Source organism: Anastrepha obliqua, chromosome 3 (genome assembly GCF_027943255.1).
Source record: "Anastrepha obliqua isolate idAnaObli1 chromosome 3, idAnaObli1_1.0, whole genome shotgun sequence".
Lineage (NCBI taxonomy): Eukaryota > Metazoa > Arthropoda > Insecta > Diptera > Tephritidae > Anastrepha > Anastrepha obliqua.
The window spans coordinates 14,115,350-14,141,037 of NC_072894.1; the positions used below are offsets into that span (position 1 = coordinate 14,115,350).

General features: G+C 37.3%; 1 protein-coding gene across 4 annotated transcripts in view; it reads right to left on the bottom strand.

Annotated features, from left to right (window-relative positions):
• Window positions 1–964: 964 nt before the first annotated feature.
• LOC129241316 (sensory neuron membrane protein 2) overlaps window positions 965–25,688 on the bottom strand; it is a 109,476-nt gene continuing 84,752 nt past the window's right edge. For all 4 annotated transcript variants that reach the window (XM_054877571.1, XM_054877573.1, XM_054877574.1 and 1 more), the window contains 3 exons: window positions 2,985–3,103; window positions 1,422–1,547; window positions 965–1,354 (listed from right to left, as the gene is read on the bottom strand). In XM_054877571.1, the coding sequence (XP_054733546.1) occupies window positions 1,172–1,354; window positions 1,422–1,547; window positions 2,985–3,103 (428 nt within the window). In that variant the 3' untranslated portion in view covers window positions 965–1,171. The remainder of the gene's footprint in view (window positions 1,355–1,421; window positions 1,548–2,984; window positions 3,104–25,688) is intronic.

Below are 25,688 nucleotides of genomic sequence, written 5' to 3' on the forward strand. Positions count from 1 at the left end.
CCTGGTGACATAGTTGCGTATAAGTCAATGGACACTATTACTGATCAAGATGAGGTCGTAAATTATCCAACTGAATTATTAAACTCACTCGATTTGCCAGGTCTACCATCTCATAATTTACGATTAAAAATTGGAGCACCGATTATTATGCTGCGCAACATTAATGTGCCACGACTTTGCAACGGTACCAGACTCGCTGTGAAGAAGCTAATGGGTAACATTATCGAAGCAACAATTTTGAAAGGGAAGTACAAAGGAGAAGACGTTTTGATACCCAGAATTCCACTGATTCAGACGGATTTACCATTCGATTTCAAACGTTTGCAGTTCCCTATTCGCCTTGCCTTCGCTATGACAATTAATAAGGCGCAAGGACAGTCTCTACAAATGTGCGACATTCATTTAATATAGAATACCCAATTTTTTCTCATGGACAATTGTATGTAGCTTGCTCACGAGTAGGCAAACCATCGTCATTATTTATTTACGCGAAAGATAGAAAAACCAAAAGCGTTGTCTACCAAAAAGTGTTACAATAAAGTTCGAATGAAATTGTATCAAAGAATTTGCTTTGTTTCGAATTAATTTTATTCTCTTTCAGCAAATCATTGAATTTTTCGCCTAGCGAAGCGGGCGAGGGTACGCTAGTTTTGAATAAAAAATAACTTTCAAACACAGTACGATACGTGTTTTATTCTACATCTGAAAAGTTATGTTATTTATTGAACATACTGTGTATGATAGATATACTATATGTCTATATCTACCTCTATTTCTTTATTCTGTTACATATAACCGTTATGTGAGCTACATAAATTAAAATATACTCATACTTATGCAGAAGTGTGGTATAAAAAATTCTGACACAGAAAAAAAGAAGCCAAATTTTTAAACTTTAAGATTTATTTATTTTTATTTATAACATACTAAATCACAATACATACGAGTATGTTACAATCACATTTATAATAAGGTTTGAAATATTTACAAAGATGTGTGCGCCAACATACACGCACAAACATAAACAATTTAAGGTACATGGAATCATACAGATAATTTAAAAATTAAGTAAATTAAATTAAATAAAGAGTAACAAACTTAAATTCGGTATTAAAATATCGTATCCGTAATATACATAACTATAAGCTGATATAGCTTTGTGTTATTATTTTTATTTAAGTGGCGCCACTTCCGTTTCCGGCCGCCGACGTTGCACTACGTAATATATTAGACATATAGCTGCGACTCCGATGCCTCCACACAGCGACGCCCAATGTATGATGTTAAGCGTCTTTAGAGAGTTGATAAGTTTCTTTTTGAAAAATGCAACCATTTCGCTATTGAGTTGAATGCCCTGAGCGAAATAAAAAATTGGAATTTCACACTTGCAAATATTAGACGAAAAAATAATGTCGCCTTACCTCTTCCACCCAAATTGCCGGCATCAAAACAGTGCTTAAATTTTCGGTTATGGATATACGGTTGATACTCTTCAAGAACATGTTGAATTGGACGCGCTTGCCACCTTGTAGTGGAGTACCAGTGAGCTAAAAAATATTTAATTTGTTAAATTAGAATTTTTTTTATACTATTTTTCATTGTATTTAATTTTATTTTAAACTTATTTTATTTTTGTAATTTTTATTATACATTTTTTATTGAATTTTAGTTCATTGGTCTTATTTCATGTTATAAAGGGTGGTTAAATTTCAAGGGCCGATGTTGAATGAGACCCGCACCTAAACGTCAACGACACCGTTGGACTTCTTTCTTTGGAGTTATTTGAAAGAAAAGGTGTACGTCGATAAGCCAGCAACAATTCAAGAGCTAAAGGATGAGATAATTCGGCACATTAACGGCATAGAACTTCAATTATGTCTCGGCGTCATCGAAAATTTGAACCATCGGATGGAGGTGTGCCGTCGAGCCCGCGGCGACCATTTGGTCAATATTTTGTTTCATACGTAATTGAGCTATAGCAATATTACCAGAATAAAGAGAAATGACAATAATTAAAAAAAAATTTGTATTTTATTCAAAATCAACACCGGCCCTTGAAACTTAACCACCATTTAGATAAGGAACTATTTGCATTTGGTGGCTTTTGGAGAAGTGCCGCCGAGGCCGCGGCGCCCATTTGGCCAATATTTTGTTTCATACGTAATTGAGCCATACCAATATTTTCATAGTAAGGAGAAATAACAATAGCTTCTTAAAAAAATTGTATTTTATTCAAAATCAATACCGGCCCTTGAAACTTAATCAACCTTTATAATTTGATTAAGTTAAATTAAATTTTATTTTATTATAACCATAATTTATTTTTATTAACTTTTTTAAATTATTTTTTTATTGAACTTGGTTTTATTTTAATCTTATTTTATATTATATAATTTGATTAAATTAAACAAAATTTTATTTTTTTTTATAAACTTACTTAATTTTTATTTATTTTTTGAATTCATTTTTTTATTGAAATTGTGTAATATCATTTTATTAAATTAAATAAAACTTTCTTTTTGATATCCTTACTTTATTTTTATTAATTTTTTAAATTATTTTTTTTTTATTGAAATTAGTTTATTTTAATCTTATTTTGTTTTATTTTATGTTATATAATTTGATTAAATTAAATAAAATTTTATTTTATTGAATGTGGTTTTATTTTAAATCTTATTTTATGTTATATTTTTTAATTAAATTAAATAAAATTTTATTTAAATTTAATTAAATATATTTTTTAATACATTTTAATGAAATGAAGCTAAATTATTTCACCACACTTAAATAAAATTAAATTTAATTTAATAATAATAATTCAAATTAAAGTAAATCAAATTTTATTTAAATTTATTTTACTTGATTTCTGTGTAGTCTTTTTTCTTTATTTCTTTTACTTTATATTGTTTTATTTTATTAAATTTAATGTAATTTTATTTTACTGAAACCGTTTAATTAGATTTTAATGTGTTTTTTTTTCTTACATGCTGTACATCCACGAATGTTTGATGCTTCTTCGCATCCGGTCGCAAGCCACGTATCATCTTCGTGTATTCGTTGGAGGCGCCCAGCATATGTGGCAATGTTAATATTACCGGAGCATCTGTAAGCGAAAGAAAAAAGACGAAAGCAATAGCATAAATATCCAATATTTTAACTACAATACATAAAAATAGGTTCACATATAACTAGATTATCTACTCTTTCGAGCTTAGCTCCCAATCTGTAATTAAAAGGCGAGCGTACCCCTACAAACTTTCTCTCTCGAAATACGAGATTATAAAGATATTTGTTTCCGTACAACCCTGTGTTTTTTTGTATTTTTCGATAGGTATTATTATTCCGAATGTACGGAGAAACGTCAAAGTAAAAACTAAATAAAATGGACGCCGAAAAAGAAAAGAAGTTTGCAATAAAACTAATAAAATTTTTGTTAGATATTAACTATACATTCATATTTTATTTTATTTATTACAGAAAAAACATCTGTATCTAAACGCTTTGGTCTGTTATTACTTATTATAAAATGTAACATCGCATTTCTCATGCGAATTGCTGGCATAATTTTTTTGCAACCTCAGTAGACGTCGTTTACAGATTTCCGCCAAATGTCTCTTATTAGCAGCAAATCGCGCAATTAAATTAGCTATTGCTTCTTTTTGTTTTTACTTCATGTCGTTAATAATAATTAAACAAACCAGAAACGCTAAATTATTTCACCAAACGAATTTCTATGCAGAAAACCTTTCAAGCTTGATTGTCAATTTGCAGCTAATCTGCCTTATGTGAACGGGTAGATTAATTCTTGTGGGTTTATTGCTAATCACTGCATACGGGAATGTACTTTTACCGGCTTATTTCCATGTTTATTTTATATAAACGAAGGTGTGGAAAATTTAAAGACATTTTATAATCTTTATCGTGAAATCTGGCATTTATGCACTCGTACCTCATACAAAATAGAAATCAGATAAAATGCAAAAAAAAAACAAAAAAAAAATGTTATTAAGGGTGGTTAAATTTTAAGGCCCGATGTTGAATGTGAACCACATCTAAAGTCAAGTTCTTTTCTGCATTTCATTTGAAATTTTTAAACCTCAGACTAACTCAATTTGAGCCATGGAAAGATACATAATCGAGCAACGCGTTAAAGTTATTCAGGCCTATTATGAAAACGGGCCTTCAAATCAAAATCCATATCGCGCACTTCGTGATTTTTTCGGTCAATTTAATCGTCCAAATGTGCGTACAATCGGAAAAATTGTGCAAAAGTTTGAGCAAACCGGGTCTGTAGGAGATGTGATAACACCAGTGCATGCTCGTACAGCTCGTACTGCAGAAAGTATTGCTGCTGTTCGCGATAGTGTGTTTGAAGAGCCGTCCACCTCAACTCGTCGTCGTGCCCAACAATTGCACCTCTCACGCATGTCGTTGATGAACATTATGCATAAAGACTTGCATTTACACGCTAACAAGGTGCAATTGACTTAAGAACTAAAGCCTCTTGACCATTTCAAGCGTCGTCAATGGTCAGAATGGTGGCAGGAAATGGCAACATTGAATGACCAATTTTCGAAGAAAATCATCTTCAGTGATGAGGCACATTTTCACCTCAGTGGATTTGTCAATAAGCAGAATTGCCGCATTTGGGCGAATGATAATCCAAGAGTGATTGCAAAAAACCAATGCACCCACAAAGAGTGACTCTTTGGTGCGGTTTATGGGCCGGCGGCATCATTGGGCCGTATTTTTTCCAAAATGAGGCCGGTCAAGCAGTTACTGTGAATAGTGTTTGCTATCGTGAGATGATAACGAACTTTTTATGGCCCGAATTGGAAGATATGGATGTGGACGATATGTGGTTTCAACAGGACGGTGCCACTTGTCACACAGCTAACGAAACAATGGCTCTTTTGCGCGAAAAATTTGATAGCCGAATAATCTCACGTCGCGGCGGAGTCAATTGGCCGCCAAGATCATGTGATTTGACACCGTTGGACTTCTTTCTTTGCGATTATTTGAAAGAAAAGGTGTACGCCTATAAGCCAGCTACAGAACCTCAATTATGCCTCAGCGTCATCGAAAATTTGTACCATCGGATGGAGGTGTGCCGCCGAGGCCACGGCGGTCGTTTGGCCGATATTTTGTTCCATACGTAATTGAGCTATATCAGTATTATCATAATAAAGAGAAATGGCAATAAATTCCTAAAAAAATTGTATTTTATTCAAAATCAACACCGGCCCTTGAACCTTAACCACCCTTTATAACTGGTCTTAAGCGATCTTTTAACCCCAAATGTAAATGTATAAGTAGAATATCAGTAGCTAGAGAACAAGTAATACTTTAGTACGAGTATATAAGTATGTACGCATGTATATATAAATATTTAATATATACGAGTATGTATAAGTAGGTATATTTATAAAACTTTTTATATGTAAAAACAAAATTTTAAAAGATGGGGAGTTAGGCGCTATTTCAAACTGTAGCAGGCTAAACTCCTACGTATCGAGAATTGACCCCGACATACTAAACATATGTCCTGCATGTAAAGACACCCCGCACGACACTAACCACCTTTTCACATGCCCTATCAAACCCACTCATCCAACACCCCTCTACCTCTGAACCCAGCAAACAGCAAGTTTCCTGCGCCTACCTTTAGATGAATGAGACGAAGACGACCAGTGATTTGCATTACATTAACAGGGTTTAGTATTGCTGCTACAACAACAAAAGGACATGGAATTCATATGACACTGGATTGAGGTTCCAAGAGAGAAAGCAAGCTAAGCTGTTTATCCTTCCCTCCAAAGGAGTATCAAATGTGTTTCTGAATCCGAACAGAGACAGTAATAAAAAATTACCAAGTTTGGACATCCGAAGCAAAATTAGGAGAGCAAATTTTGCTGTTATTGAACGGGTCGAATTCTGCTCGCATTTCCTACGAATTCTTCTTCGCTTAAGCGATTTTGGCCGAGTTTAACAAAGTGCACCAGTTTGATAAACCAAGTTAAGCCAAGTCTTTCTCCACCTGATATTTCCAACACTGCAGAGACTTTCCTCTTCCTCTGCTACCACCAGCAGGTACCGCATCGAATGCTTTCTGAGCCGGAGCGGACGACATGACCCAGTCAACGAAGCCGCTGGATCTTTATCCGCTGCGTTATGTCTATGTCGTCGTAAAGTTCATACAGCTAATTATGCCACCGCCTGCGATACTCGCCAACGTGGAAAGGACCAAAAATAGTCACGCGTATTCTTACAATCGTCCAATCAGTCGTTGTTCAGATGCCAACGAAAAAACATGAGTAGTGGTTGCTTTGACTTTTTCTTATACGAGTATCACCAAAGCAATCTCAGTTTTGTCGCAAACAAACCGCCGTCTCATTCCTTGTGACTTCAGCAAATCAGCTGATTCCTTCAAATTCGCTGTGAGCCGATTAACGGTCTTATGTTGGCCACACCTTCTGAATTCTTTTCACCATGGCATAGAGAGGGCTTACGAACTCTCGCTGGATACTACTATACGATGAATTGCCGTCTTCGTTACCATTTGAAGCATTTTCAGCCATTATAGGCGCGTTGAAATGCCTATCTGGAGGAGGAAGGGAACACAAATCTGGGTGAAACAAAAAAGTAGCACTCTCTGTCTCACGACAGAATTCTCAGGTTCACTAGGTTAGGTGAGGTCACGGTGATTACCTGGATACCACTGATTTGGGCTCAAGGTCCGCCACTAACTTCCAATGTGGTGAAACTAATTTATCTTTCGCGTAAATTAAAAAATACTACAGATGACTGAGGAGTCTAAGTTTGAAGTAAAATTTTATACAACGAAGTCACATTTCGGCAAGAGCGGCGCAGTGGCAGAAGTGTTCAAATCTCTCCACTGCCCACTCGTTCCTGCAGCTGCGACAGAAGCCATTAGAGTAAACGCCCATAAGTTACCCATGCATTCTCATTAGGTATTGCTCGATGATGATACCAAACATTGCACTAATGGAAGGCCAGTCTAGATTGATGAGGGACCTAGTTTCGCGTTCATTCCTTCTAGATCAGACCAGTATATCTATCTCACAAGTCACATTTCGGCAAGAGCAGCTCAGTGGCAGAAGTGGTCAAATCTCTCCACTGCCCACTCGTTCCTGCAGCTGCGACAGAAGCCACTGGAGTAAACTCCCATAAGTTACCCATGCTCGATGGTGATACCAAACACGGAAGACCAGTCTAGATTGATGAGGGACCTAGTTTCGCGTTCATTCCTTCTAGATCAGACCAGTCTATCTATCTCACAAGTGGGCTCCGTGGCCCATCTACAGCTACCTTGCGCGATGTAGACCCAACTGATCCAATGCTTGTTTGAGAATGCTACATACTGGGCAGTATTGACTGACTTAAGGTGAGTTGAGAAAAATGATTTAAACATCTACACAGATGGCTCAAAACTGGACAACAAAGTAGGTGGAGGGGTCTACTCCGATAAGGCGGAAGTCACTGCCATAAAAGAGGGACTTACAGAAATAAAAACGAGAGTATTATCCACAATTGAAGTCTTCATTTACTCGGACAGTCAAGCGGCAATAAAAGCACTTGAATCAAAAACGCACTCGTCAAAAACAGAATGTTTTAAACTACTAAATGACATATCTAAGTGCTACAAGGTGCACCTTATCTGGGTGCTAGGCCACAGGAATATTGCAGGAAACTGTAAGGCGGATGAACTTGCACGAACCGGTACAACGATCTCGAACCGGATAAGACGCTGATACCCATGCCCATAGCCACTTGTAAATTACTTATAGACAGGGAAACTATCAAAAAGGTAAATACAAGCTGGCAAAACCTCCCACCATGCGAACTAAGCAGACAGACATGGCCGAACTGGAACAGCGGTCGATCGAAGATCTTACTAAGATTTAACGGAGAAGCTATAAGAAAAATGATAGGTGTATTAACTGGTCATTGTTTAATAGGCAGCCACGCTAGAAGGTTAGGACTCTTGTACTTCGATTTCTGTAGAAGCTGTCTTAATACAGAAGAAGAGGAAACAGTCAGACACCTTTTATGTGAGTGTGAAAGCTTAGCTATGAGAAGGCTGCGCACTCTTGATACAGCATTTTTAACCGATGTAGCGGACATAGCCCATCGAAAACTAACGAAGCTCTGCTCGTTTATTAAAGTTACCGGATGGTTTGAAAAGGAACACGTAGGGTAAGGATAAGCTCCAGTGGTATTACAATGGACCTGCGAAAGGTCTAAGTGTGTCTTTATGACAACCACCCCACCTACCTACATACATAAGGTGAGTTGCCCTTCTAGGCAGCTCATCCGTGAGGTAATTTTCATAAATGCCTCTGAGTTCAAGAACGCAAACACCGCTTAGTCAGCTCATTTAGAATGGTTCTAAGTTTGATTGCCCCTTTGGATGAAGTACATTGGCATTGTAGAGGTTTTATGGCGGTTTGTCTGTCAACGTAGATATAATATATAATATTTATATAGGCTATGCTTCGAGAGGCGCGGCTTTTTAAGGCTCATTAACACTAGATTTACCAGCTATTTAAATCTACCAAAACCAGTCAAAATGACTGGTGTATAAGAAAAACTGCTTATTGTGACTTCCAGTCTTTATCCACTGCTAAAAAAATACAAAAAAAGTTGAACACTATTAGTTATAACACTGTGCGACAGTGAAATTATACTTTTATGGAGACCTAGTTCAACTTGTAGGTATAGTAAAACTAAGAAAAATGGTATAGGAGAAATTTCCAATACACCACCAAAATCTCATTTTATGGCCATAAAACCGTTTTTCAGTAGGTTGATGTGAAGAATAACTCCTAACTTCGCCAATTTCCATCCGATTTCGAATTTGCTTTTTCAGTTCGAAAGAACAAAAACAAGCCTTTTTGACAGTGTGTTGACATTTTACTGAAATGACAACTGACGAGACTGTAGACGGAAGTATTTGGAATTTTTTTATTTTTTCTCTATTTTTTCAACTTTGACATAATTTTTACGATATTATCCGATATTATCAAAATGATGCTACGACTCCCATGGCATTTCTCCACCAGAAAGCTTCATGAAGAATCAAAAACTAAGATTTTGTCAGATCAAATACAAAATTTGACTAAAAGATTCAAAATTCGTTCCAGTTTTTCGGACAATCTACTAATAACTGAACTTTCTTAATGTTCAATTATTCCCTGGTACTTAAATGCGTATAGATTAACCCTAGCTTGTAAGATGTATAGCGGAGGTTTTTCATAGTAGTTTTTTCCTTCGAAAAAAAGAAAAAATCATTTAAAAAACCAAACCTGTGATAAATATACAAATATAATGATGTAGAATTAAGATTTAAATCATATTCTGTAAATTGTGCGATAACATAAGTATTGTAACGTTTTTCTACTTAATAAACTCTTATCTTATCTAATTTTGTTTACAGTTTGTCGGTCACAATTTCTACATAGGTAGATTTTCATGTGTGCACACTCTCCGCATATATTTTTTTTGCACGTCTTACAAATATTTGTGGTCTGATTATTATTGCAATATTCTATTTGGCACCATTTGCGTACAGAAACCGTGACACTTGTAGTTGGAATATCATACTCGTGTAGTTTTTGCTGTGAAGTCTGAAATTCTGCAGCAAGTTCTTTTACTAATCTAAATACGTGCCCCGACAGTCGGTTCTACGTTACCCGAATTTCACTTCAGCAGCACTCCTCGTACAAGAAGTTTCATTGCGACAAACTCGCTTAGGAGGTTGGTGCATTTCTACACTCGTCTTTTTCTAAATACGGTTAGCCAAATTTCGTCTGTACTTCAGACGCAAGCCAAAAAGGTATGTGGTTTGTTTGGCATAGACGAAGTAAAAATGTATCTGGCCTTCGTTGGAGACAGTTGCTCATCCACGGCAATATGATCTCCCGTTTCGAAGCAGTTTTGACTGTTTTCAATAACTTTGTTCCAAACTACTAAAATTAGAGCATCCGCCTGTTTGCAAACGTTGACTCCACTGACTTCTTTTGTCGAAACGAATGTATCGCAGAAACTGTATAAAATCTCGTCTACACATAGAGCTGGAGAAAAATGATGGTCTCCACTTGTTGTTCTACAAATATTGAAGCCTCAAAATATTTCCTTCGTACGTCTCACGTGCGAACAATATTGCAATAAATACCTTCAATTTCGCTTGCATAATTATATAGTTTTTCTCCAAAACTCGAGAGACTTCTAACTCAGTACAAATACTTATATGTTCCAAAATATGGTTGTAATAGGAACACAATTGCAACGGCTTAATGCCGATAACGAAACGAACGAAGCCACTAGGCGATATATTCCTCACGATTGCTCCGAAATCACACGTTTCTTCATAGAAACTTGGACCAGTCATCATTTTTACTGGTACTGGTATAAATGTCAATAGCAAAAAATATATTTGTTATTAATAGGTCTATGGATAAGTTCGTGCGGTTTTACAACAGATGGCGTAACTTGATTATTATTCCATCGATCCACATTTCCAAACATTCATTGGAGAGCTACTGTCGTAAGGCACAAACGTCAGTATAAGTTTTTTATTTGAAGCGTAAACAACAATATTTTTACCACACTTGAAAATGTCGAATTTCGTGCCAAATAATGTGTTTTTGCGGGGAATTTTTTAATATGAAGAAAAAAGCAGCCGAAAGTCATCGTATCTTGGTGGAATTTTATGGTGAGCATGCTCTAGCTGAGCGAACGTGCCAGAAGTGGTTTGCACGCTTTAAAAGTGGTGATTTTGGCTTGGAAGACGAAGAACGCGAGGGTGCGCCGCCAAAGTTCATGGATACCGAATTGGAGGAATTGCTCGATCAAGATCCGGCTCAAACGCAAGAAGAGGTTGCAAAAACTTTGGGAGTTGATCAATCAACCATTTCCAAACGTTTAAAAGCCATGGGAATGATCCGAAATTCAAATTTCGAAAAAAAACCGCACGAACTTATTCATAGTCCTATTAATATATATATATAAAGTAACATTAAGTTCATAAAATGTATTATTCACTTATAGCTACAAAAGTCTGAGCATCATTTCGAAAAGGAAATGTTATATGTAGTAGGAATTTTGAATTGAAATTGCACCACCAGTCAAAATGACTGCTCTGGAAAATCTAGTGTTAAGGTGACTGGAAAATTTGCTTCAACAACTAAAATTAACTTCCTTATCTATTTATGTATCTTTCGTTTATCCTTTATTTAGCCCTTGAGAACATTCAGCTAGGTGGTCTTCTCTAACTCCAACCTAATCAACATACAATCACTTCCTGGAATCTCTAGTGTTTTCAAAATATTTTTAAATAAAAACTACTCAATATATACCTATAGTTGCATGCTCTAGCAAATATAAAAAAATTTAAATAAATAATTCTGATAGTCCATACACACATACATGCAAATGGATAACCAAAGGCCGATGATTATAATCAAATATACTTAATCATCATTTGTAGAAGAGCTGTTTGTTTCCTCACGTTTTGCCTATCAAATTGATTTAATGAAACATTCATACGTACATACTTATATGTATGTATGACTATGCAAAGCGTTGTGGGCGATTTGTTGCTTGTACTTGTGTTTATTTATCTTTTTAAGTCATTAAATACCAGAAGTGTTGAAGTTTTTGGTTAAACACTTCATAGAGCTCGTTTTTAATAGAGTGCTTACACGGTCATTATTCTTATGATCTATCATAAAAACGCAGTTATAGCTGGATCACTCTTTTTTATTTGTATGTGCATCGTACATAAAGGCCCATATGTTTTCGATGATGTGCATATACGACCTATTTTATTAAATTTACTTAAGGCCTAATTCGAGGTGTCATTAAATTAATGAAATATATTTTTGGCCAGTTCTTTTGATATTTGTGATGGAAATTCATTGATTTAGTGGAGAATTATCTCTGTGATACTTTTACTTCAATACCACAGGTATATGACTAGGTCATGACTAATGAAAAAAAAGATAGACACAGAGCAACAGAGTGAAGCAGCACAGATAGAGACACAAGTAGCCGAGCATATAGCACGAAAGCTGGCTACAAATACGGTGGACCCAGGCGAGCGTGAATAGAATCGGTTCTTTATGGATACTGTTCTGGGCTTTCCCGAAGTAATGCAGAAAGTCATCCCAGAAGCTGTAAGTGCGAAGGCATTTTGAACCCTACCTCACCTACCCAAAGAAAAAAAAAATTTCATGATTAATCGACCTAAGCTTTGAGGTTAAGGATGTGGTTATGGTTGTAGCTATGACGCTATGGGTATGATACTTCTAATTGGGCCTTTTTTATTTTTCCTTTGTACTTATCAAATATAATTATCACTTAGTAGAAATCAACATGCTTATCACAGTGGAAAATCATGTGAATCAGCCTTACAGGGTCTTGTTAGCATGATTGAAGCCAGACTGGAAGTACAGCTGACGAGTACATAATGGGCGTGTTCATGGACAATGAGGGAGTTTTTGATTATGCCACTTTTGGCTCAATATGTTGCTCTGCCGAACGACACGGAGTTAATCAAACCATTGTAAAGTGGATATATTCCATGCTCTCTGAGAGGCTGTTAACCGTTTGTGAGAACAGTGATGAACTAATCACCGTCAGGGTCAAGCGAGGATGTCCTTAAGAGAGTATGTTTTCTCCGCTGTTGTGGTGCTTGGTCGTAGACTCTCTACTAGCGGAGGATGTCTGACCGCTAACATCTAATAAATCTCTATAAAGGCTTTGCACGAAAGTGCATAGGATTCTGGACAAAATCGATGTCTGGTGCACGAGAAAGGGTGTTTCCGTCAATCCGAAAACCACCATAGTATTGTTCACGAGAAAATGGAAATTGGATGGGCTAAGTCTTCCAATACTGAGCGATGTGACCCTTTGTCTCTCCGATAAAGTTAAATATCTAGGAGTAATCTTGGATAAGAAGCTGACTTAGGAGACACACTTGAGATGCCTATCTGTTCCATGCGCTTTGCCCATAGAAAGTGGGGCGTCATCAGTCTAATCAGCTGTTTACAGTCCCTTCTGCTTAATGACAGGAGGAACTGCGACAATCGGTCGGACACGCCAATCGGTTGTTCATCTGCAGCTTCTTTCAGCCTGCCTAGTTCGCTTGTGGGTTAGAGTGACCCGTTTGATAACCATGGCGTTGATGCCAGCCGAAGGGAGTGGCAGAACGGGCCAAGGAAGTTGGCTTCAGCGCCCATTCTAGCTAAAGAGCAGACACATACAAATCTGCCTCTCCATTTCTGTTCCACAACAAAGTTCATCGCTTCTTGAATAGCACAAACCTCCGCTTGAAACACAGATGCGTGCATTCCAAGAGCGTAGTGTACTTTTGCTCCGCTTGATTCCATGTAGACATCAGAGCCGGAACCGTGAAAATGCCATCCGTGAAAATGCGAGAACAGTATTTGCCGGGCTCATTTTCTCAGTTTGACCACAGTTGAGCCTCTGGCAATACCACACTGCATCTCTTGTCAAGCACGACTCTGGATGTCATGGAGTCAAGGGGCATGGCGAGGATCGTTGGATCGAAGTCCATGCCTACTCTGTTGCCCAATGCCCGACAGAAGCCATACCAGTTCCCATTGCGTTTTGCCTGTAGGTTGCCTTCAAGGTTTCTCCTTGAATGAAAACATCAAGTGCTGGTAGACTGACCAGAGCATCTAATGCCGGGTCTGAAGTAGTCGGATTTTATTTTTTGTGGCAAACGTATTCCTTTAGCTATTTAGGTTGGTCGGTCAAAAAGTTTGCTGGATGGGTGCGTTGAAATTAGGAGGGCTGATTGTGTTTTACTTAATTAGCCTTTGTATGCATGTACGAGGGCTGTCTTTTATATGTCGGGACTTGGCAACCCTGGTGTTGCAATCTGGCAACTGAGAGCTGTATCGCAAAGTTTGACATTTTTAGGCTTTTACGTAATCAGAACGTTTTGAAATACCAGCGCTATTTGTGTTGTTTACAGTAACTTAAAAGATTCATCTCGGTCCAAAAATGGAATTAAATCGTGAACATTTTCGTGCGAACAACTTTCGACGTGGATTAACTCAGCAGCATTGCATGGATGAACTTAATTTATTTTTTGGCGATGAAGCTCCATCAAGGACCAGTGTTTATCGATGGTATGGTGAATTCAATCGTGGTCGTAGTTCACTCCAAGACGAATTTCGTGAAGGTCGTCCAAACTCAGTTGTTGTTCCGAAAACCATTGATGCTGTGCGCGAACTGATATTGCAAGATCGTCATGTGACCTATCGTGAGATTGAGACAATCTTAGGCATTAGTGGGACCAGCATACATTCAATATTGCATAAACATTTGACTGTCAAAAAAATGTGTTCGCGTTGGATCCCACACAATTTGTCAATCGCTCGAAAAAAGGCTCGTGTCGATTGGTCGAAGGAAATGCTCAAAAAATACGATCGCAGGGCTTCGAAACACGTCTATGACATCGTGACACGTGATGAATCATGGATTTACGTGTATGAGCCCGAAAGTAAACAGCAGTCGACTGTATAGGTGTTTCAAGATGAGCCAAATCCAACAAAAGTTGTTCGCGCACGAAGCACTTCCAAGCAAATGGTCGCCTGTTTTTTCGGAAAAACTGGACATGTCGCAACCGTACCACTAGAACAACGCAGAACAGTAAATTCTGAGTGGTACACAACCATTTGTTTGCCAGTTGTCTTCCAAGAAATTAGGAAAACCAATCGCCAAAGACGGATCACTCTTCACCAGGACAATGCGAGCTCTCACACATCGGCTCAAACAACTGCATTTTTGAGCACCCAAAACATCGAATTAATGGGTCATCCGCCGTATAGTCCTGACTTGGCACCGAATGACTTCTTTTTATTCCCGTACGTAAAAAACAAACTGAGAGGTTAACGTTTTTCGACACCTGAAGAAGCGATTGCGGCATTCAGAATGCATGTTTTGGAGGTACCTCATTCAGAGTGGCAAAAGTGCTTCGACAATTGGTTCAAACGCATGCAAAAGTGTATCGATCTTCATGGAGAATATTTTGAAAAACAATAAAGTGATTTTCGATGATTAAAATTTGTTTTTGTTCTCTAATCCCGACATATAAAAGACACCCCTCGTATGTACTTTGCATCTCCATAAAATATTTAAGTTTAAGAAATCGATTCATTAACGTTTGAGATTTCGCCGAGAAAAATAAATAAATCAGAAGGCAAACCTCAACTATGTGACTCTTGTTTAACAAATATAATTTAATTATCAACCACGAAATCTTTAATTAATTTAAATTAAACATCCCCCATGACCATCTTGGTATGCCTACGGTCAGTGCAAGATGAGTACCGAGGAAAGAAAAAAGCTTCCACGTACAAATGGCTGCTAATGAAGTAAATAAAGTTTTTTTGCTCTTTGCCTATTTTGAAGGCGTAGACAAAACATCTTTAATGTAATATTAAAATAAAACTTATGAATAATTAGCCCAACAACAATAGAAATAAAGATTGTTAAGCCACCCACAGATCATGAAACGAGATAAAAGTAATTTAGTTTGTGGAGTTCGGCAATATTTAAATTTCAATTGTAACTACATTTATATGTGTGTATGTATGTATTTTATTAGAAATTGAAGTACGAGAATAGTTTATAAATTAATTTGACTTAAAACTAAATATCAATCATGTTCAAGTACAGCTTGAGAACATAAATACAAATGCATGCATAGAATGCTTACACAAAGCTACCATTGAGTGTGTTTGTGGGGGTGATACGGTGGAGGTGAATCTATGATTGATGGGTTGATTATGATGTGCGCTTGAATTATGGCACATAGACACAACATAAATACCTATGTTTTTGCTACTACCAATAATCAATGTGATTATCGTGCAAATAGATGCTTATATTGGAGTATTTTTGGCTGCTGTGTTGCCCCGCAAACATTTTTTCTCCTATAAAATTTCCCCAATGAAATGTACGAGTATCGAGATTGATGACTGAGGGCGCTCCTGGAGAAGTTGGAGTTAGCATCGTGTGCTGCCATCTATCAAACGACGGAAAAACAGTTTTCAGACTGGTTCATAGGCTAGTTTGGATTTGGCAACTATTCGAGTAAGACGTGTTTCGTGATTTTTGCTAAGATGGAAGTATCGTTCGGTAATTCCCTTTTTGTGTTTGAATGGGAAAAATGCGAGGCGATAAAAGCTAAGTTGTATGCTGTCTATGGGGACGCCTCGCCATCTATGACCACAGTTAGATATTTAGATTAGATTAGATTAGATTTGTGGGGCGCTGAACAAGGCCCAGCACTCAGTCAGTAGACCATTGTACTACACCCGGATAGATATCAGTAGAAAGAATAGAGATAGGAAAGGTAAAAGTTGGATGGTAAATACGGATAAATTAGATTAGTCTTCCACAAATCTCTTGGATTCATTGATGAATTTTCAGAGATCCGGAAGAGGAAGAGTATGAACTTTGTCCATACTCAGTGCATCGCAACCCAATATCCTAAGTCTGATTCTGGAAAATGAAGGACAGCTACAAAGAAAATGCTCTGCAGTGTCGTCATTCTCAAGACAGGATAGGCATATCGGGCGGTCCACGCCCCCCTTGGTAGCCATATGCTGACCACAGACGTTGTGCCCTGTGATTACACCCACCAGTACTCTCAGGTCCTTCCTGCTGAGCTTTAGGAGAAAGGTCGCTGTTTTCCTGTTTGGTTCTTTCACAAAACACTTGGCTACTCTGCACGAGTTCAACTCAGACCAACGTCCTCAATCCATAGTTGAATCGATGCGGAATTGACACCTAGAAAGGGTTCAGGGCCTAGTGGCATACTTGCAGAGCCTTCATTTGCCAATTTATCAGCTAACTCGTTCCCTGCAATACCACAATGTCCAGGTACCCAAATAAGACTAACTTTGTTGTGTTTTGCAACACTGCTCAGTTTTGTCTTACATTCACCGACTAACTTCGAAGAACAGCATGGGTTAGCAAGGGCTTTCAGTGCAGCTTGACTGTCACTACAATTCCAATTGCCCTGCCACTTCTTCTCAATTAGCCAATACGCCACATTCAAGATGACAAAGACTTCCGTAAAGAATACCGTGTCCATCTGCCCTGTGGCATAGGAGTGCTGAGTGTCTTCGTTTAAGTACTATCCAGATTCGCTTCCATCACTGGTTTTGGATCCGTCGGTGTAGAAAGTGTGCTGATATCCCATTAATAGGTTCTCTGGACTTAACCATGGATCTCTATCTGGGATCAAAACGTCATACTTCCTACCGAAACTAACGACAGGCACCCGATTGTCCACCAGCATCGAGAATAGTGTGCACCGCTCTAACAACTGGTGATATATCTGACAGTGGCCAGTGCTTACTTCATTTTCCCCGACTCCGTTTAACTTGAGCCTGTACGTCGCCTTCATTGCTTCCTTTCGAATTTGAAGATCTAGAGGTTGCAAGTTCAGAATGGCATTAAGGGCATCACCAGATGTCGTACTCGTGGCACCTGTGATACCCAAGCATACACTTCTCGGCAGCCCGTTTAGATATTGGTTCAACGAATTTAAACGTAGGCGAACATCCGTTTTGGATGAGGAGCAGACGTGGTTAGTGAGGAAGTCATTCAAAAAGTCCACGACATGATTCTCGCTGATCGACGAATGAAAGTGCGCGAAGTAACAGAGGCCATAGATATATCGACCGGAACGGCAATTAAAATTTCATATTATAAGTTGGGCGCCAGGTTTACTCACAAGCAACAACAAGCGGATACTCACAATCAAAACAATGGATTTATTCTTCTTCTTCTCTCGGTGAATCTGCTCCAAAGAAGGCGAAGGCAGTCCTATTGGCCGGCAAAAACATGGCAACGATTTTTTGGGATGCGAACGGCGTCATTCTCATGCATTTTGTAGAAAAAGGAATGGGATCACTGGACAAGAAGAAGGTACTATTTCACCACTATAACGCACCAGCACTTTCATGCGGAGTTGTCGCCACCAAATTGCATGAATTGCGTTATGAATTGCCGTCGCGCACCCCCGTATTCACCACATCTGGCTCCCTGCGATTTTTTCTTGTTCCCTTACATGAAGAAATGGCTTGCGGGGAAAAATGTACTTCAAAAGAGAAAGTCATTGCCGGGACAGAGGCGTATTTTGGAGAGTTCGACAAATCCCATTGTTTGGAGGGGTTAAAAAAATGGCCGAAGCGTTGGGGGAAGTGTACCTTTCTAAAAGGGGACTATGTTGAAAAAATGTTGTCTACATTTCTAACACGGGTACTTATTGAACCCCCTTCGTACCGATGCGAATTTAAAGTGCTGCAAAAAGGGGAATAAGTTAGACTGGCTGGGGTAAACTAATTTACTATGTACCTACATAAAATTGAGACGTAGAAATTCATAGGCTACCAAAATCATTCTCTTTATCATAAATAAATTTTAATTTAAATAACCTTACACATACATATGCACGATCCGAGATCTCACTGTCTTAGTATAAATAAAAGGTAGACCTTCAGGCTAATTCTTTTTTCAAATTACATGCTCTATAAATCACAATTGATATCTATTTCGTGCTAAACTCAGAACCATTTCGTTAGCAACGTCTCGAAATATCAGAAACATACTTCCGACAAAATCATTTTGGACTAAGCCCGCACGTGACCATCGACAAGCCAATGCGTTCTATCAGCGACAGTTTAAAGGAGTTTTGGAGTGCTAGTAACATTGGCCCATATTTTTCCAAAATGCTATTGTGGTTTTAGTGCTACTGTTACCAACTTTTTGTGCGCTGAACTTGAAGATACATATGAACTTGAACGATCTTTGGTTTTAGAAAAATGGCGCGCCAAGCCACGCAATTCATCGAAACAACCATTATTTTGCTGGCTAACACCAATAATGGTGAGATCAGCTATCTTGGCGATGCAAACTAGTCACTTCTGAGCAACGATTCGACTTCGATCTTTTTTCGTGGTGTCGCTAAAGGTGTGATATTATATGAATAATTCTGAAACGATCAGGGCTCTTAAGGGCCTAAAAAGCCTTGAAAAAGTCGGTTTGTAGAGCCAGCCGAGACATTCATTTAAATAAATATATATTCCACAATTAATGGAAAAAGTTATTTGCCCATTGAAATTTATTGAACGGCATACTTTTCTAGAATATTTAAGAAGAAGTCTACTGATGGTCCACCCTTCAGACATTTTAAGAGGATGCAAAATTAATCAATTTACAATAGAATTTATACGGGTCCATATATAAATTAATACAAAACACCTTTTTTGACACTTTTTTAGTATCGTATTACTTTTTTTATTTATCAAAAGTTCACAGCGATGTTACTCGCTCTATGACAAATCTTATAATGCCCTACTATCACTCGAGTGCGTTTTGGGAGACCTCTGATAGGTATGTATGTGCGGAATGCGTTTGCTTTTGGCGGGATAACAAGAGACGTTATTTTTGTAGCTGGGCAAATGCAAAGGCATATCGAAGCTATTTTCTTTTTGTAATGCGGGACGCTTCGATGTGCAAGATCAGCAACTGAAGTGATTGTTGGCAAATTAACTGTGTATCGATGTGTTGTTAACTGGGTGCTCAGGTATGTGTTCGAAGGTGCCGCTAAGCGAGGACATAGGTATGTTGTTGCTGAATTCTTATTGCAATGCTATGATCATAACGTAAACGTACGATCAATACAAAATTAAGTTTGAGCACAAAATTGAGTGCCAAAGCAGAATTTGGACAACAGCTTTAATTCTGCGCCTCTGTTACTTTAACTTATACATTAGGACGGGTAAGCTTTTTTTTAAATCGTTCTCCGCAGATTCAATCACAATTCTAAAGTAAATTTAGAACCAATCTTTAATTAAAAAATTGGCGTTAGTATTTATTTGAAAGGTGTTACTGGAGCTAAAAATTTTTGAAAAATTGTATTTACAGTCGAGAGATATGTAGCTTTAAAATTACAAAGTAGCAAAACTGGATTTTACCTTCGAAATGAGACTTTCAGCTATTAGTCCATAGATGTCGCTAGGAGTATTTTTAAACCTTCCCAAATATCTTGTTTTTTTCGTCTGTCATCTGTCAACAATATTCAGTTCATTCTTAGGTTACGTTTCATACAACAATGCATTTTTGTGGCTCTTAAAAATGTCGAATTTCGTGCCTTCAAACTACGATTTGCGGACATCGAAAAATCACTTGTAAAATGCTGCTCTCCCGGCTCAAAACGAAGTCCTTTTTGCATCGAATCGTTACGGGTGATGAAAAATGGGTATATTTTTCCAATCTCAAGCGTATGCTCCGCCCGGCCACAAGTCAAAAACAACGGCCAAACCAAATCGCTTCGGCCGCAAGGCAATGCTGTGTGTTTTCTGGGATCAGCGTGGTATGATTTGGTACGAGCTATTAAAACCCTTTTTTGTTAATAAACGTTTGAAATTGAAAGAAAAGTACGCAAGTACCAAGAGAACTGATGGAAAACGAAGATGGAGATGTTCGGGAAATCAAACGTTTAGCAATAAATAAATCAAATATCCTGCAGTTAAGCTTTTAGGTATAGATACATCACATATCCTTCAAATAAATCATATATCCCTTACCAACCAGGCCAGATTGACATTTGCAGGAAAGTAACAATTTTGCGAAGATTAATGGAAAAGGGTAATCTGGACGGACCCGAATTTATTGGCATGATAAACGCAAGAAAACGAAGGAGAGGATGGCTCGTAATTTCGTAAATTTTGTCATGGTTTGAGCAGCCATTAGTGTCAAAGAGAAAACGTCCATATTTTTCATATCTACAAAAATGAATAGAGTCAAGTATATAGAATTTATAGACGAAGTACTTATTAGGTTGTTTTGATGATAATTTCGATGAGGAGTGGATTTTCCAGCATGACAACGCAGTCGTTCATGCTTTCAAAGCAACCAAAGAGTTTTTGGCAGCGAAAAAAATACAAATTCACGAACGCGTGATCAAAATAATAAAATCACCCAACAACAGTTTTGACTACTCACTTTTTTTAATTTTTTATAAAAAAAGAGTTCATTCTGCAAAAAATCCCACATAAATCCAAGCTTAAAACTTTTTTATGGGATTTATAAAAATTTTCCATATAATGAATTCAAGGCATTTTTTATATGGAGAAAATGCGCAAAACGCGCAATTAAAATCAACTTGATTCTAGAGCTCCTTGAAGCTTCCACTTTATTATAATACAATTTAATGGGCTATAAAATTACGCACTAATTTTTTTTCAAGTTCAGTTAAAAACTTTTGATGGTAATTTTTTAATTATGTTTTTTTTTTAATTTGCACAATGCTTGAAAGTTGTATTTATATGGTTCTTGTGGGAGGCCGAATTGTATTTTTATTAAAATCCAATAAGCAACAAATAAACTGTCCAAACTTGCCAATAACTCCCTGTGAATTAAATTTTTTTTTTAATTTGCACAAAGTTTGAAACTTGGTTTTATATGAGATTGAACTATATTTTCATAAAAAAATTAAATAAGAAACAAACAACAAATTGTCAAAACTTGCCAATAAGTCGCTGTATAGTAATTTAACGCAGCTAATTTTTTATAGTTAAAATGAAAATTAAAATTTACTGTACGCATGACCATTCAATGATCTATTAAGCTCTCTGTTTATTTTGCTTTGATCTCATTCGGTACAAAAGTATCCTTTTATTTGCATAAAAACTATTAATAATCGATACATTTGACCGACTAATTCGCTGCGCCATAATCATTTGATTTACCAAATGTTGTATAACAGTTTTTAAATATTCATAAATAAAAAAATTGTTTAAACGCGTGTCAAATAAAAAATAAAACAAGCGCTAACAAGATAGAACCTGAAAGTTTCATATTAATTTTTCCCTAATTTATGCAAATTTTTAGCTGTAAAGCAAAGTGGCAAGTGGCATCAAGTTGAAAAACTTGTTAGATCTGCACAACATAAAAGTCTTTAATTCTCTGTCAATAAATTCTTAAAATATATTCTTAAGCGCTGTTTAGCTGTCAATAGGCCAAATGCAAATCAAGTTGTATAAGAGTGAGTTTTGCAAACAGCTGACAAGAAAAAGCATGAAATATTTAAATAAAATCTTTTTGTAATTTAAGCGACACATTTCTCCACATTTGGCAAACTGCTAATTAATCCTGTTTACGTAGCGTATAATGATAAGAGAAAAAAACATCACTATAACTAGGAATATTTAGATAAGAAGTACTTCCACAGTCCAGTTAGACACTGCTACTTTTTCTCAACATTGTATCTTTGCATTGCTATTGGGCAAGTTATTGAACTCAGCAGGCGCAGTGTACTCTATTTTCTGATTCGTGGTTTCCAAGCGACACTTAACAGCTTTTAAAGATATTCCACTTCGACTACAAAAAGTGGATTTTTTATATGAAAGTCAGTTGTTGCTTTAAAGGTAAAAGTTAGCAATTTTTTTTTGTATAAACCTTACAATGATAACTAGCGCCACTTTGATCGAGTCCAAAGAACAGCCTGCCTCCTGATAACAGGATGCTTAAGTACAACACTTACTAAGGCTCTAAATACGTTGCTTCACTTGTTCCCTATCGATCTGGCTGGCAAAGCGATTGCAGCGAAAGCAGCGACACGCATGAATGCTATATCGAAATGGAATAAGTATCTTGGCCATTCGGCCATACTGAACAGGAACACTGTTATCTCTTCCGACATAGACTATCATGTAAATCTTCCATCACCACCTTTGCTATTCTCTTGTTCACTCCCAACTAGGGAAGAATGGAAGACAAATCTAACCAAAATCGATGGCCCTCTGACTATATATACAGATGGTTCAAAACAAGACGGCAAAGTGGGATTTGGAATCTTTTCCAATTCCCCTCACATCAATCTATCATTTAGATTACCCGACTACTGTAGCGTATTCCAAGCGGAAGTATGCGCTATCTGGTATGCTGTGAAAACTCTCTTAGAAAATAGAATATCACTAGAGGATTTCCGCTTTTTCACCGACAGTCAAGCGGCCGTTCGAGCACTCAGCTCCTCATCAAATTCTCGAAACGAATTAATATCTTTGACCAAAATCTACAATAAAAATCTCGGTTAGGTGGGGAAATCATATAACATAATGAGCTCTAGGGCTACAGAACGGACCCAACTTGCGGTCTACGTGGCACTCCGATGCGAGGTCACCCTTAAACCAACCAACCAACTAGCGCTTCTTATACCAATAATGCTTTATGGTTCACTAATATGGTGGACGGCGTGCGATAAGTGACTTGCGTTAAAAGATTGGAAATCGTGCAAAGGATTGCAGGAATATGTGACACTGGCGCTATTAGCACAACTCCTACAGCGGCAATGCAAAGAATTCTCAACTGGCATCCAAACAAATGAGTAGTAAGAAACTCCGCCAAAAAAACTACTCTAAGACTGAAGATGTCAGGACAATTTTCACAGAGGCTTTTGGTCACAGTAACATGCAGGGCATAAAAGGACGGTCAGACTACGTCATTTCACAAGTAAACTTTGGCAAGAGGCCTGAGTTTTCAATAGAACAGAATGGCTTAGAATTTGATCACCACGCATATAATTTCTTTACAGATGGAGCCAGAATGGCGGAAGGAGTAGAAGCGGCTGTCTTTTACCCGCAATTGGATCTCCAAAAGTCTTTCAGACTCCTTAATTACTGTAGATGCTTTCCATTTCAATTCAACCGGGCTATTCGGGTCATGTTCTTCGATTTCGATGTAACTCAAATATGTTGCTCTCTGGTCAAAATAATGAGACACGTATTTTTTTGTTCGCCCGAAAAAAATTTTTTTCAAGAGTTATCGGCAATTTTGTTTTTCGCCTCAAACTCGATTTTTTTTAATTATATAAGAAAAAATTTTTTTTAAATGCCCATAACTTAGTCAAAAATGAACCGATTTTAATAATTCTGAGTTCAAAATGATCGTCATTACTTACACGAGCGATTTCATGTAGAAATAGTTGCAAAAAAGTAGTTGAAAATTTTTTATTTTGCAAAAACCAAAAAGTGCGAAACAGGGTGTTTACTTAAAAATTCATTACTCAAAAACAACGCATTTTAGCTACTAGGCATGCAGCTCAATTAAAGTTTGAGATGTTTTCTTGATTTGGAAAAAGTTATAAAAAAAAAAAATACACATTTTGAAATATTGAATTTTGAAAAAATTTAAATTTTTTTTCTTTTTTACTAAATAAAAAATTTTCAAGTACTTTTTTGCAATTGTTTCTACATGAAGTCGCTTGTGTAAGTAATTACGATCATTTTGAACTCAGAATTATTAAAATCGGTTCATTTTTGACTAAGTTATGGGCATTTAAAAAAAATTTTTTCTTATATAATTAAAAAAAATCGAGTTTGAGGCGAAAAACAAAATTGCCGATAACTCTTGAAACAATTTTTTTTCGGGCGAACAAAAAAATACGTGTCTCATTATTTTGACCAGAGAGCAACATATTTAAGTTACATCGAAATCGAAGAACATGACCCGAATAGCCCGGTTGAATTGAAATGGAAAGCATCTGTAGTATATTTTAAGCTAAAATTTATGTCGGAACAAAAGCAGCTGAATTGGCTGTGGAATTAACCCCTCTTAATACACGTACAAATATTTTCATTGATAGCCAAGCGGTTATAAAGCATTTATGGCTCCTTGGGCTAACTCGGAATGTGTTCAACAATGCAGATCCAAAATGGATGAACTCTGCGGAAATCGGCAGGCTACTATTTACCGGATAGCAGTACACAAAGGAATAGAAGGTAATGAGTGAGCCGATGAGCTCGCTAAGGCAGGTTTTCACTTGCCGAGATTGAAAGATACCCATCACTCTCCTTTCTGAAAACGGAACTAAATGAATAGCTATCTTCAGAAACGCAGTCGATATGGGAACACTCAACTAGTGCAAAACTGCCCAAAGTATGCTAAAGACTTGGATTAGAAAAACTGGGTACTTTATTTAATCACTGTCTAGAAAAGACTGCACAATTTTGGTTGGGGTACTGGCAGCAAAATCCTCGGACTCTTCAAAGGCAAAAGAAAAGATTGGATATCAGAACATATATGGATGTTAATTGAAAAACGTAGATATAACAGCTAAATATAGCTAAAGATAAGATAGAAAAGGCGAAAACGAGGGGTGCGAAATACCGAGCCCACCTGGAATACTCCAACTTAATAAAAGGGGTAAAAAAACATGCAGACGTAACAAGAGAGCTTGAACAGATGAGCTTGCTAGTGAAGGAGAGAGAGAGCTGCTGCCTCCCGGGACATGCGAACATTGTATAATGTCTCGCGTCGGCTATGCGGCAAAGGTCTGCAGCCAAAGTTGCTTGTTAAAACAAAAACTGGACAAATCTTAACAGACAGCCAAGACCAACTCACGCGATGGGTTAAACACTGTGTACAACTCCTAAAATCTTCTCCTTCTCCCAACTTAAGCCGATGAACCCAATAAAAAACCTAAAGTGCGACGTATATCAAGCATTAACCCAGAGGCACCAACTCATCGGGAAATCCCAGCAGCAATCCTAGCAATGAAACCTAACAAGGCTCCCGGGATAGACCAGATAACATCAGAAATGCTTAAAGCAAACCCA